Genomic DNA, 13,213 nt, shown 5'->3' on the forward strand with positions numbered 1-13,213 from the left:
GAGCAAAGAGCTAAAAAAGGCCTACACAGAGTTCTGGAAAAAGCCAATCATAAACATGGGTAGGGTAGAGCAGCAGAGTCCACACTGTTGTTAGTCACAACAAATATGCCACACTGAGGTGTAAAACCCACCAGATTTGAGATGAGTTAGTTTATGACTGTTAGAAACCCCTAACTTCTGTATGAAGCCCATCATCAGCACAACGTAGTAGTTCTTGTAACCAGGCAACTGGAATAAGTTGTATGAATCTACATCTTAACTTAGGATGACAGAAGTACTTGCAGAAGCAAGTTAAACTTAGTTAACCCTACAGTCACCAGATGAAACAAACTAATGGATTTCGAAGTCCTACTATAAAACTAGCTCAAACTGTAAAATATAAGGAGTCCTTACTAATCCACAGTAGAAAGTATTCATAGTGCACACCCTTTTTCCTCTGGCACCAACCGCAGTGTTATGCTCCTACAATACTCCTCATTTATCATACCCTAATTACAGAAGTAATTTGGGAAGTAGCCCAAGCTGTAGTGACACAGAGATGACAACTTTAACAATGATGCATGAAAAATACCTCCAGAATTGAAAGTTTTGTTCAGCAACAATATGGGGAAAGTCAGCTAGAGGAGTGGATATTGATTTCTTATTCCTGCGTCACTAACTGATGTGGGCCTCATGCTGTGGGTTAGGCTGTGATGCCTAAAGGAGGCACCCCTGTAAGCATGGGCATTAGTGGGAGTAGGACTAGCATCAGCACAGAACCCAGACGGTTTAAAGCCAGAGAACCCAGTGAACCTTCTCCTAATAGTTGTGTTAAATACTTTCTGCTTAGCAGTACAAGTTAGTTGGAAACTTCAGTCAAAAAAGCTAACAAAAATAAGGCAACAAAATTAATTTTTATATATATACATACATATATATACATATGTATGCACCTAGAAAACAATCTGCTTGCATTGTGTACTTTTCATATACAATAACTTATTACCACATTAGAAATATACTCTGGGTAACATTATGGGCCAAATTCATCTCCTTTACCTTCCATAGTGTTGCACCTGCATACAGCAATAACGAATTTGACACTTGGTCCTTCTTGATGACAATACTACATCAAAGCAGTATTAGAGAATACCCATTGAATGTCAGATATTACACCATTATGAACTAGAATATCTGCTTGCTTTTCATATTACAGTAAGTAGAGTTTATTGCTTCTAATGACCAGAAGGTACCTTATGAAGACAGCATAGATGTTGGTAACACTTTTCATATACTGTATTATGGACCTTGGAACACTGAGGTTGGCAGATCACAACCATGACATGATATTTCTTCATTTGCCATTTGCGTTTTGATTTTGCTTTGCTGAACGCACATGCAACTAGTGGATCTAACTTTGTGCCAGTAGTGATATGTCAAAAACATTTAGGAAAACTTACTGGTTTACTGTTTTGTTTTGTTTTACTGAAGTCAGGCATGAGTGGCATGCAGTAGATTGCAAGGAAAAGCAAAAGGACATCCATTTCCAAAGGATTTATAATCTCCATGCACATGTAAAATGTTTCTTACAAAAAATTGTTAACATTTCTTAAAAGTGTGCCTTTTTGCTTCTTTTTATACAAGTGTACATGCAATTACCTGTCCGAGCTAAAACTATTTACAAAATCTCATAATACAATACATCTTTTAAAGTGAATAATACATGAAAGGCCAATGTTTTCTGTTGTTTTGTAACACTGTACAAGATTAAAAATAAATAAGGCATTATAATACAGGTTTATCACAAATTAAAAAATGTCGATTTTCACTGTAATACAAAACTTTAACTTGAAAGAACATTATGGCTAAATAGTCCTCCTGCCTGGGCAGAACACGTACAGAATCCGGACTTGCTGATGTAAACAAAACGCTTTGTTTCTGCTACAAGCAGGAATTCAACACATGAAAATGATTCACGCTACTTACTAATTTGTTCAGACTCCTCAAAGCACTGAAATGGCACAGGTCATACACTGTTTCCCTTCTAACAGTGACTCCCAAGTACTTCCTTTTGCCTTACAGATAAATTACAGGCAAAAGTGTGAAAGAGATTTAGGCGCACGACCTCCTCTCAGGTACAGTGTTGTGCAATACTCAGTTCAGTACTGACACGGGACATCACTGTAACCCAAACAGAGTTTGGCCTACAGAAGCTCACTTCCTGACCTTCATAAGCATGCTATACCCCTGGCGATATCTGCAGGCCTTCTGGCTACATAAGGAATGCAGATTCAGCCTCAACAAGCTGAAGTTTTTGGCTCTCAGTCTCACCTAGAGAAAGCAAGGGAGAACTTGCGCGTGGTTTAGTGAAGATAAGGGAGTGTGACTTGCCACAGTGGGAAGCAGCTACAAAACTGCATTTTACAGGCTGGATAAAACAGCATTCTAGTTGATGCAAATGGAAAATGTTTGGAAATACCTAGCCAGAAATTCAACTGAACACCAGTTTGTAATCTCAGCAGAGAATAATAATTAAAAAATCATTTAAAGATAAACGTAGCATAGGAACACTTTGAAATTAGCTCCCAAGACAGTGAAGTCTGAAGATCTCTGATACTTATCTCCTTATATAAAGAACAAAAGACTTCAATTATTACTATTATCTGAAAGAGAAAACGTGCAAACTGATGTGAAATATTGTGCTTGCTATTGACAGACTCTGACATGCCAGAAAGGCATCACTTCAGAGGGCTCATATCTGTTAATCGTTTCAAGCTAACAGCTGCACAGAACAGTGGTGCAGGAGGGTATTCTGCCACAGTGCAACACATTACTATCCCAAATGAAACATGAGGGACTTCTGGGTACAGTGGGGCAGAACTGACTCCTTGCTGGGTCTACAACAAGGTCACCCAACCAGAAGCTTCAGAGCTTGACCAGAAAGTTGGGAAATAGAACTGCATGCATCAAGGTGGACACAACCCAAATCCCAGTGAAATCCAAGGGAATCCTTCTGATGATTTTCAGGGATATTGGACTGGGCCACAAATTGTCCTCAGCCAATTGCCAATAAAAATTTGATGACAAGCTTCTCCAATTTGGCAGAAAATGTGCATTTCTGGTGTTACTGGAAGCATCACTACTACTTTTTTCTATGTATAAAACTCACTGAACAGATCAAAGAATGCAGAAAGAGACAGGGGACAATTAATTTCTGCTCAGTCTATTTAGTGATAAAATAAACAAGAGCAATGTGCCTACAACTCAGACCTATTAAAGAAGTAACAAAGAAATAATGGCATTGTAAGCTTTTGGAGCGGGTCAATGGCTGTAGTTGGTCTATGTGTTCACATATTACTGGATCTACTGCTAGGATCTGAAGATGCTTTTAATAAAAATACATATAAAAACAATGTTTTATTATTATCAGTGAAATTATACCAATTTCACAGATTCAAAAGTTGTATACTTGGGCTCTCTGTTGTGTGGAACTGAGTGATCATTGCTATTGCACATTATGCTTCCAATTTTGGTTAAATATTTAACTTACTGGTGTGATGATTTAGTTCTCACAAACCTATTAGAAAACGGTAGTATGAGGTGTGCTTTACATGGATACCATTTATTCAGTTTAATGATGTAAATATTGGTTCTTTAAAAATCTCTGTATTCTACACCTATTTATTTAAATGGCTTTGAATGCCTCAAAACCAGAATTAAATAATTGAAGAATACCTGTGAACTGTTAGGGAGGTACAGAAACACAGGGACTTTGACAGATGAGCCAGGGTGCATACAACTAGTACAGTCAGGAGGTGATTCTCAGGCTTTATGGTCACCTGAATCACAACACTTGTTTTGCCAGCTTTGTGATGCAGCACCTAGCTGACAGGGTACAGCTAAATACCCTGCTGAAAACCATTGGAGTCCCACAGCAGCCTGATAGGAAACTCCTGCAGCACTTCTTTAACAATTTCCATCTGTCGACACACTATTTGTCCACGCATTTTTAACACAAACAGTGACTGCTCCAAAGCAAATGCTGGTTGCAGGAATATTCCTCAGAATCTTCTTTCCATTGAAATCACTACTAAAATGGGCTCACCAAAGGGAAATGTGACATCTAGTATGTGCAAGTTTTCTATGGCACAATATGGGCAACTTCTGCAGTTTTTCAGTTTTGGGGTTTGCTGCTGTTTGATTTGTTTGGGGGTTTTGGGAGGGGGGTGCTGGTTTTGTTTTGTTGGGCTGTTTTTTAGTTAAAAAGCTTTTAGTTAAAAGGAAGTTTTGCATGGTTTTAGACAACATGAAGTTTCGTTTCTCTTTTGGAAAGCAGTGCAGTGAGTCTGATTAGCGTGCACATCCCCATCAGGGACTGCTGGTGACAGTGTCCATGTAGCACATGTCACTTAGCAGGATGACCTCCAGCTGCTTACAGAGCTGAACTCCATATTTCCCATCCCGATCAGTGTTTCAAGATGAAACCATGAACAATAGGATGTGGGCTGCATTAAAGGAAAAAGTGGTCAAAATATGTTCCCTTTTATGCAGATCAAGAGCAGGCCTCACTCTTCTGGCACGTTTACCAGTGTGCTCCTGATTTGGGCAAAGTTTGACTGTGCTTGTTTCTCAGAATTATAGCTTTCTATAATTGTACAGCTTTGAAGAATGAGCCTGGGTAGAATCAAGATATAAAACTGTGGCATAAATTTAAAAATCAATTAAGACCTAAGCCTGTGTTGGCAAATACACAAATCTCACAAGGCTAGCAACAGTATGTTTGTCACCACTACAGGGCTATTCTTTGACCTGTTTGGAAAGGTAAAGCTAAATCCTGGAACTGAGCTACCAGACCTGTGCTGGTTGTAAATGCCTGAAATAATACCATCCTTCTGCTCTTCAATAAAATCAATCAATTTTGGGTTTTAATGACAAAAAAAATATATTGTTCTTCTGCCAAACCTTTAAGCTCTTCATACCCGAGGGTTATGCTTTGAATTGGAATTTTTTGGAAGTTTTTGGAGCATGCAAGGAGAATTTTTCAAAATACGTAGGGTTTAGCAATTAGTTGCATCCAGCCTTTGTTAACTGACAACACAATTGTTGTTGCTTTAACTCATGCACTGGGAACTTCTCTAACTCTTGCTGTAGAGCAGCTACCCCCCCCCCCCCCCCCACTCCACTGTTAAATGCAGCTTTACTAATCCCAAACCCAACAGTGCTGGCTATGACAGAAAGAGAAATCCCTTTGCTGTGTCTTTGCAGGTGGATGTGTAAATAAATACATGTTTTTATGTTTATCTCTATAAATCTCTATTAAGTCTACACATGACTGTTTGCATATGTGCATATATAGATTAAAACATATATATACACACACACACATAAATAATTGCTTGCACGTTTATCTCATTTTTTTTTTCATTCACCCTTTAAAAACACCAAGAAAATATTCCTCATTTCCAGGAAATCAGGTTTTGACTTTTCCTAACAGAATTGCTAGCCCTTATATGTTCCATCCCAAGAGTTCATTACATAGTCCCCAAGTTCTCTTTGGTTGGGTTGTAGTGGTCCTTGGTTAATGCCATGGCCTACGACCTCTGATCTCTTGGTAAAAATTCAGGCAACTCTCCAAGATCACTGCAAATGGCACAACCACATCTCCTTTCCTTTATGCCTCCTTTACAGCTGGCACAGAAGGAAGATAATGCAGTGTTTGATTTGTGTGAGTGGCAGATGTCTGCCCGGTGCCAGCTTTTACAGGAATGCTAGCAGCTGAGGACACCGACGGGCAGCTGGTGCCCAGTTTGGTTTGAATGTTTGCTCTCCCGTAAGGGTACATTTTCCTCTCTAAGTTTAAAGACCGTGTTTGTGAATTATTTCCATCGGTCTTTCCTTCCAGGAAATAGGTCAACATTTCACCTTTTCCCTTTACACTGACTTTACCCCTGCACACAAACTCGTAACTGCACCTTTTTAAGATCCGCTGAACTTCTTCTGTCACCTGCAGACAAATAAAAAAGGACATTTAGTTTTTCCTGTTCGTATTGGGCTAGTTCTAGATCCCTCCATCCCTCTCCATTTTACTTCTGTCATGGAATATGCATAAACAGAATGATTTAACACCTACTGCTGCTTTCAAGCTCACCTAAGAGTTTTCTTAAGGAATTAAAAATCACTGACCAAATTGGAACCTGTGAAGCAGAACTTCTGGTCTTGAGCTGAATAATTACACAGCCAGATTAATCTCTGTCCAACAGCAATGTGTAACCAAATTGTCCACTGTTGTCAGCTGGATCAGTTCCAGTGACGTTAATTTACTCCACAAGAACTTTTGATCCCTGGAGACTAGACAGGTGTTTTGGATAAAGGACTGCAAGAGTTTGTTGAGTTTTTGAGAGGTGCAGGCATAGCTTCTAGCCAAGCTCTAGTGGAACAACAATGTTCTGTGTCTGTGTGGCCTCTCTGATCCAAAATATCCAAGGAATTTTTAAAGCTACGTAAAATGCAGCAGGATGCAAATGGACATGGATCCTTCCCTTGTAGTCCTTATTCAGGCAAAATTCCTACAGCACAAGGACTGGCCCATGCAGTGTCGGCATTCCCAGGCTTGCCTCCAACTGTGTGCACTGCAGCAGAGAACTCTGTTGCTTCTGATGCGAAATGATTTGTTTGAGAGTTTTATTGCCTTCAAGTAGTGAAGCGTATATAATGGAAAATAACCTCACCTCTGATGCTTGAACCATCTGGAGAATGTTGCCCTTTTCAAAAGGGCTATGAGATCAAGTGAGGCTACATTTTCTAAGTGGACTTGAAAATGTAACCACAGATAAAACCGGACTTTTATCTGTGTACGTATGTAAAGTTTGCAAAACGGCCTCAGAACCCACTCACCTGAATTTTCCCCTGCACTCCAGTACTATCCATACGGCTGGCAACATTTACAGTGTTCCCCCAGATATCATACTGTGGTCTTCTGGCTCCAATGACTCCAGCCACTACTGGCCCAACATTAATACCTAAAATCAAAATGATAAGTTTGGTTTCAAACACTACAGCGTATTATCCTAGGGAAATATGAATCCTGCAAAACAGATTTAACACAACTGCCTTAGCATTTTTCTGCTCAGAGGACATAATGCATGTTAAATTAATGCCAACCAGACTTTTGTACTTGTAAGAGGCTTAGAATGAAAATAAAGACATACACAGAGATAACTTACTGGCAATGCAGTGTGACAGACAACATACAACCTTGGCTCATTCTTTTTTGTGCTAATTTTAAGAAAAGAAAAGCACTGGTAGAGCAGAGTTTAGCTGTACAAGAATTCAGGACAAATTGTTAGAGATCTTTAACTACTCGCTACAGCTTCCACTGTAGTTGCTCATATAAAGCCTTTTAATGGAGGTTCTCCAAGTGGAACAGAAATAGCGGTCTGGAAGACATGAGGAATGGGGTAACGGAAGCATGTCATGTTGGTTGTCAGTACTAGAAAACAGATCAGGGAAACAATGGCAGAAGACAAGAGTATGTGAAAATGGCTCAAGCACCTTTTTTTGGGAAACCACAGAGCTTGATACTACATTCCTGATTGATTTTGACAGCTTATTTGTAAGACAAGAGAGGATGTCCCTTCTGAGTGCCCTGAAGAGCTATAGATGCTAAGACCTGTATGAGGTTCTGTGCAAGACAAATTATGCAGAAGAATTAGGGCTAGACATTTGTTTTCTACCCCTTTGAACCTGGAAAAAAAACAGAGTTGAAGGAGAATTTGGGGTTTGTAACTATTAGGATGTACAGGAGGGCAAAGATGTCTAACTCTCCCATTGCTACACTTGATGTCTTTGGTCCTTCTCAACCTTCCACTGGTAGCGACCTCACTTTTCACCTTGTCCAGCCCATTCTCACAATTTAGCCATGAAAATAAATGGAGAAAGAAGCTGGAGAAAAGTATCAGTGTTAGAATATGCAGCAGCAGCAGGAGTACCACTAGAGAGGAGCAGGATGCAGGGAAGGACAGGAAGAGAGAAACTTGTTTTCCGAGAGGTCTGGGAGAAAGGACTCTGAGAGATAAGACATATAATAATATGTAAATGATTGTGTGGGAAGATTTATGTTGTGAAGACCAGAAATTTGATCTGTTGGAGAACACAGGACTGGTTGAGGTGATTTGGCATCTGTGGACAAAAAGCTTCCATGCCACTTAATGCCAACAAAGCTTTTACAGAGGGAACTTAACAGATCCAATTTTCCACAGTTTAGCAATTATAGAATCACAGAATGGCTTGTGTTGGAAGGGACTTTAAAGCTCATCCAGTTCCAACCCCCTGCCATGGGCAGGCACACCTTCCACTAGAGCAGCTTGCTCCAAGCCCCTGTGTCCAACCTGCCCTTGAACACTGCCAGGGATGGGGCAGCCACAGCTTCTCTGGGCACCCTGTGCCAGTGCCTCAGCACCCTCACAGCAGGACCTCCTCCTGGGAACACCTTCTGCAGGCAGATCTGCTGCCTGTCCCTGCCCCAGGAGAAGGGTCTGGGCCCTTCCTGCAGTCCCAGGTCTGCACTGCAGCCTCTCCCTGCAGCAGCTGTCATCTGCCATCACCAGGGTAGATGGTGCAGACTCTCCTCTGGAGCTGTGGCCTTTGCCTTCTGATGAGTTCCCACCACTCTGCCTTGAGGCCCCAGATAGCCTTTGGAATGTCTCCCCCTCAAAAAGATGCCCTTCCTGCAGCCCTTTTGCACAAGCTGCCATGCAAACTGACTGGAATTGGACACAACTACAATTCCTTAATACTGATGCTCGCTATCTAGCCTTCTGACTTCCTACATGGATGTGACTCTCCTGTTGAAGGAGCCTTTTCAGTTTTAAACACGAGTGTGGGACAGGCAGACAGGTAGTCCTTTGCAGACAGCGCAGGGAAAGCCAACAAACAACAATGTCCTGCTTGTGTGATAATTGGAGAGATGTGACTTACCAACTCGTAGGACAAAGTCGTTGTAAGACTGATAGTTGATTTCATCAAGAACGTCAAACATCTCTATTGCGAAATCTGCCAGTGTACTCAGATGGGAATAGATTGATTTTTTAGCCTAGAAACAAAATAGTATTGCACATGAGATTTGTCTGGTTACTGAGAGGCAGGTGAAATACCAAAGTGAAAAACAATGAAAAGCTCAGACTGGACGGCTTAGGAAAAGAATTTAAGCCATTTTGCTGTTTGTGAAAAGCAATGTTTGATGGTGGCTACAGCACGTGCACTCTTTTCTCGAGTACTGAATTCATTATTTTTTTTCCTTCTCTGTTTTGATTTCTGGGAAGAATGGAAAGCAGAGTTCCCGTGGTAAAGTGGTTCTGTTGCTAGAGAGCTGCAGATGTTTGTTGTGAGTGTGGCAGGGAATATAACCTGCTTTCTTACTAAACTGCTTTGCCTGATGATTATTAATAACTATAGTTTCTGCCCTCTTCTCCCTTTGGGGCTTTTGCTAGGGTGCATGCTGTTCCCATTGACAAAATTCCTATTAGGTTTAATCCTGGGAGATGCAGAACACCCCTGTTTTCTTTCCTTTCCAGGCAAATTGAAGTGAGTTGTTAGAAAAATGTATCTAAATGAACTAAAGCAGAAGAACCAGAAAGGATCAAATGAAATGCTGATGTTTCAACTTGTAAATAAAACCCAAACCAGAAGAAAGTAATTTCTACAACTTCAGTTGAATTAAACTGAAGAACTCATTTTCAGAGGATACAGTGGATTCCAAATGTTAGATAGATTTGAACATTACTACTCATGGAAGAAATACTACTACTAAAGCAGTAAAAAGATACTACCTGTAGTCCTAGAATTTCTTAAGCAGCATGTCATTAGAAAGTGGGAAAGAGAGGTTTGCATGTTTGTTCTCTAACTCCTGCCCTTCCCCGAGGATCTACCACTGGCTAGCTGAAGACAGGTTTCTAGAACAGGCCTTTGACCTGACTCATTATGCATTATGTTGCTCTTATGTTGTGCTCTTATTTGAATAATAAATATGAATTCATGAACAGATTTGCAAAGTTAAAGTGGGCTAAAGGTAGGATATGGTGAAAGAAAAGCAGGGTCAGTGGCAGTCTAGCTTCACTAGGGTGTTGCACAACAGGGCTGTGGCAGCTGGCAGGAGATGAGAGCTCACTGGGTTTTTGTCATGATAGTGGGATTTTATAAATGAGCTACTTGACAGTGGCTGAGAAACCCGAGGAGCAGGTTGCTGTTTGCTTTCTTTGGCTCTGTTTGAAGCCGTTCTTTCATGTGTCTGGGAAATTCACAAAAATTGGAGCAAAGTGCTAACAAAAAATATAAAGGTCATCCTTGGGGCAGGCCCAGTTTTTAGGGAGGATATTTTTATTTACCTGCCTGTGTCTGTGCAGTTCTGCTTCTTGCAATGGCAACTAGCTCTACCCTTTTCCAGCCTCACCAAGACAAAGGAAGAAAAGGAATTAAGTTTAACTAGCTGATGGCTACACTTCCAACACGGGAGAGGAATACTGAATATCTGAGGAGGGAGGGAGGAGTATATAGTTTTATTTAATCCTCTAATCTTCTTTGTATTCCTTATCCTTTCATTTCTTTGCTGCCTGATGACTGCCTTGATTCCCTGCAACACCCCTCATGGTTGCAGGAGACAGGACTATTGACAAATACTGGATGTGCTGCAGGTGACAGATGCCTCTCAAAAGGATTACTGGCAAACCCTTTGGAACCAGCACTGAAGAACACCACAGAGTTAGGACCCTGGTGAAGCCAGGACCCTGGTGAAATCACAGATGTAATTTCAAAGGATTCCGCACACACAGAGAACTTATATTGTGTAAAAGATCTACAAAGAGCTTTCTCTGAGTGCTGTCCTGATGGGGTAACTGCCGAGCAATTATTTATTTAAACATCAGAGGAATAGTTACTGGAAAGGCTGCCCAGAGCATCACAGCAAAGCCACTCTGACAGGGGCAATGTGCATTTACCATAGTCACCTGCTAAAGTCACGCTGCAGGAACAACAGTCCTGTAAAACACGGGATTTAAATTATTAACTTCATCAGGGTACTGGGTTCTTACATGTATAATACCCTGAGTTAAGAGCACAGTTAACCCCATGCACTGCTTTCTGCTCCTGTCCAAATCTAGTGCAAAATTGGAGGCTCACAATCAGAGGCTGTGCCAAATTTTCTGATGAAGCTGGGACACCCCCGGCAGAGGGGAGATCAGAAATCTTGAGTTTCTTGTGGTTCCCCATAAACACCTATGACTCTGTACCGCAGGGCAGCCCAGGCCCATTGTGATGCTGGCAGTGACTGCACACGACAGGCTACCCAGGATCATCAGACTCTCAATATATAGCTGTATGCTGAAGAACTGCCAAGAGGATGTGAATAATTTCTACTTGTTTGTATCTGATGAGCAGTGGAAAGAGATCACAGGAGAGCTGAAACCCCAAGTTAAAGTAAAAAACGCTGTCTGTATCATACAAGATCCTCAGGTTTTCTCTGATACAGAATGTTAAATAAATTCTACCTGTACAGAAAAGATCAAAATTTGCCCCAGATTTCAGAGAAAGGCAGAGTCCTGCAAAAGACTTTCTGCAATGATTTATCACAAGCTTAGAGCGGTATCTTTAGAACTAGGCTAACTCAGCTGACCCTTCAGTTAGCAACTATAAAATACAAGAGATAAACATGTTTAGGTTTTGGAACATATGCTGCCAAAGTTACCCAATAACACACTTGTTTTCAGGATTATAGTTCAAAGAGCATTTATAACAGACACACAAGTATGCCATTGCCTGTTTGCCTGAGATCACATAGGCAAAATTCAAGGGATCAATTTTTTTGCCTGTCTCAGGACCCAGTAGTCAAACAGTTCAGCATGAACGGTTTTAAAAATATCTTTTTGTAATATGTAGGTTTCTAGGAATGATACAAAGGAAAGCAGCAGCTGTAAATACCCTGCAGACCAGAAAATTAGTTGCATGTGATCTACTCTAACAAGATTCCAACAGTTAATTTCAATGTAGTCTTGTTTTTTATTTACTTAGCATGGATAATTGTTGCTAAGAAGTTCACAATCATCTTTGGCCCTTTGGGCTTTTGCCCTCTTACTCAGTGTTACTTTGCAAAGCTAAACCATATACATGAGTGTATCTCTACAACATCTGTACATCCATATCAGAACAGGGGAGATTTCTGGGCAGAACAGCTGCATGGATTGTGCTCATTTGAATAATATTGCTCATATTATTATTTTAATTGTTTATAAAATTAATTTTATTAATAAAATTATTAATGTGCATAGTACTCTGTATACAATATATTGAGTATGTTGTCCACAGGGTTTTCTGCTTTTCCAGATGCTGCACGCCAATCTCTGTCCCAAGACACAAACTTAACGTGAGAAACACACTGAGGAGTAGTCATGAGGATACAGAAGAGCTGTGCCTCAGAACTAATGGGTCTGAAAAGTCTGGCATTTTTTTAATTGCTGAGTAATTAAAGGGGTTTTTACCCCAAAGGCTATCAGAATGCTAACAGCTGAGACAAAGAAGAGCTGATTTGGAGGGACCAGGGTAAAATGCAGCAACATACCTAGCACCAAGTTCCTGTCTACGCAACTGCCGGGAAAGCAATTTTTCTTTTCAGGCTAAGAGTTGTGCTTTGGATTTCAGATTTAAATTGCTGTAAAGAAGTAATACAAGTTATCTATAATTGCACAGAGTTAGCTGTGTTTCTGATGTTCCCCTGGAAATTGAACGAGAATGACTGTTATGTAAAATCTTCTTACCTTAGTTCCCGAAGTAGGCACAAGTCCCACAGCTGCCATATATGTGCTTCCAATTGTCTTGATCTTTTCTATGTCCTTATAATATTCTTTCTCCATAAGCTTTGTTTAAAACATAAAACTGTTAAATATTACATAATATTTTAGACAAACAACCATAGTTATCAGATAATATGTGCAACTTGATTAAACCAGGAACTAGATGATCTTAAGGTCCTTTCCAACCCTAACTATTCTATGATTCTACGCTTTTGGTTAGTTGATTTTCAGGCCATTGAATAAAACCTACTGTTAACATACATGTTAATACTCTTCCTATATTAGAGGGATTTGAAGTCAGACTCACGTGCCTTGAAGTACAAACTGGGCACTTCGGAGAAGCCCAGTGGACACCAACTCCAATTGAATGGGCCCTTGAATAAAACCTACCATTA

General features: G+C 40.4%; 1 protein-coding gene across 1 annotated transcript in view; it reads right to left on the reverse strand.

Moving 5' to 3' along the window:
* Positions 1–4,253: 4,253 nt before the first annotated feature.
* Positions 4,254–13,213, reverse strand: part of ADCY1 (adenylate cyclase 1) — a 141,891-nt gene continuing 132,931 nt past the window's right edge. Inside the window, exons 17-20 of the mRNA XM_057431443.1 lie at positions 12,783–12,881; positions 8,956–9,070; positions 6,874–6,998; positions 4,254–5,983 (exon numbers count right to left, since the gene is read on the reverse strand). Of these exons, the coding sequence (XP_057287426.1) occupies positions 5,651–5,983; positions 6,874–6,998; positions 8,956–9,070; positions 12,783–12,881 (672 nt within the window). The 3' untranslated portion in view covers positions 4,254–5,650. The remainder of the gene's footprint in view (positions 5,984–6,873; positions 6,999–8,955; positions 9,071–12,782; positions 12,882–13,213) is intronic.

Source organism: Pezoporus wallicus, unplaced genomic scaffold (genome assembly GCF_028554395.1).
Source record: "Pezoporus wallicus isolate ANWC-B61680 ecotype Strahan unplaced genomic scaffold, APGP_CSIRO_Pwel_v1 scaffold_11491, whole genome shotgun sequence".
Classification (NCBI taxonomy): domain Eukaryota; kingdom Metazoa; phylum Chordata; class Aves; order Psittaciformes; family Psittacidae; genus Pezoporus; species Pezoporus wallicus.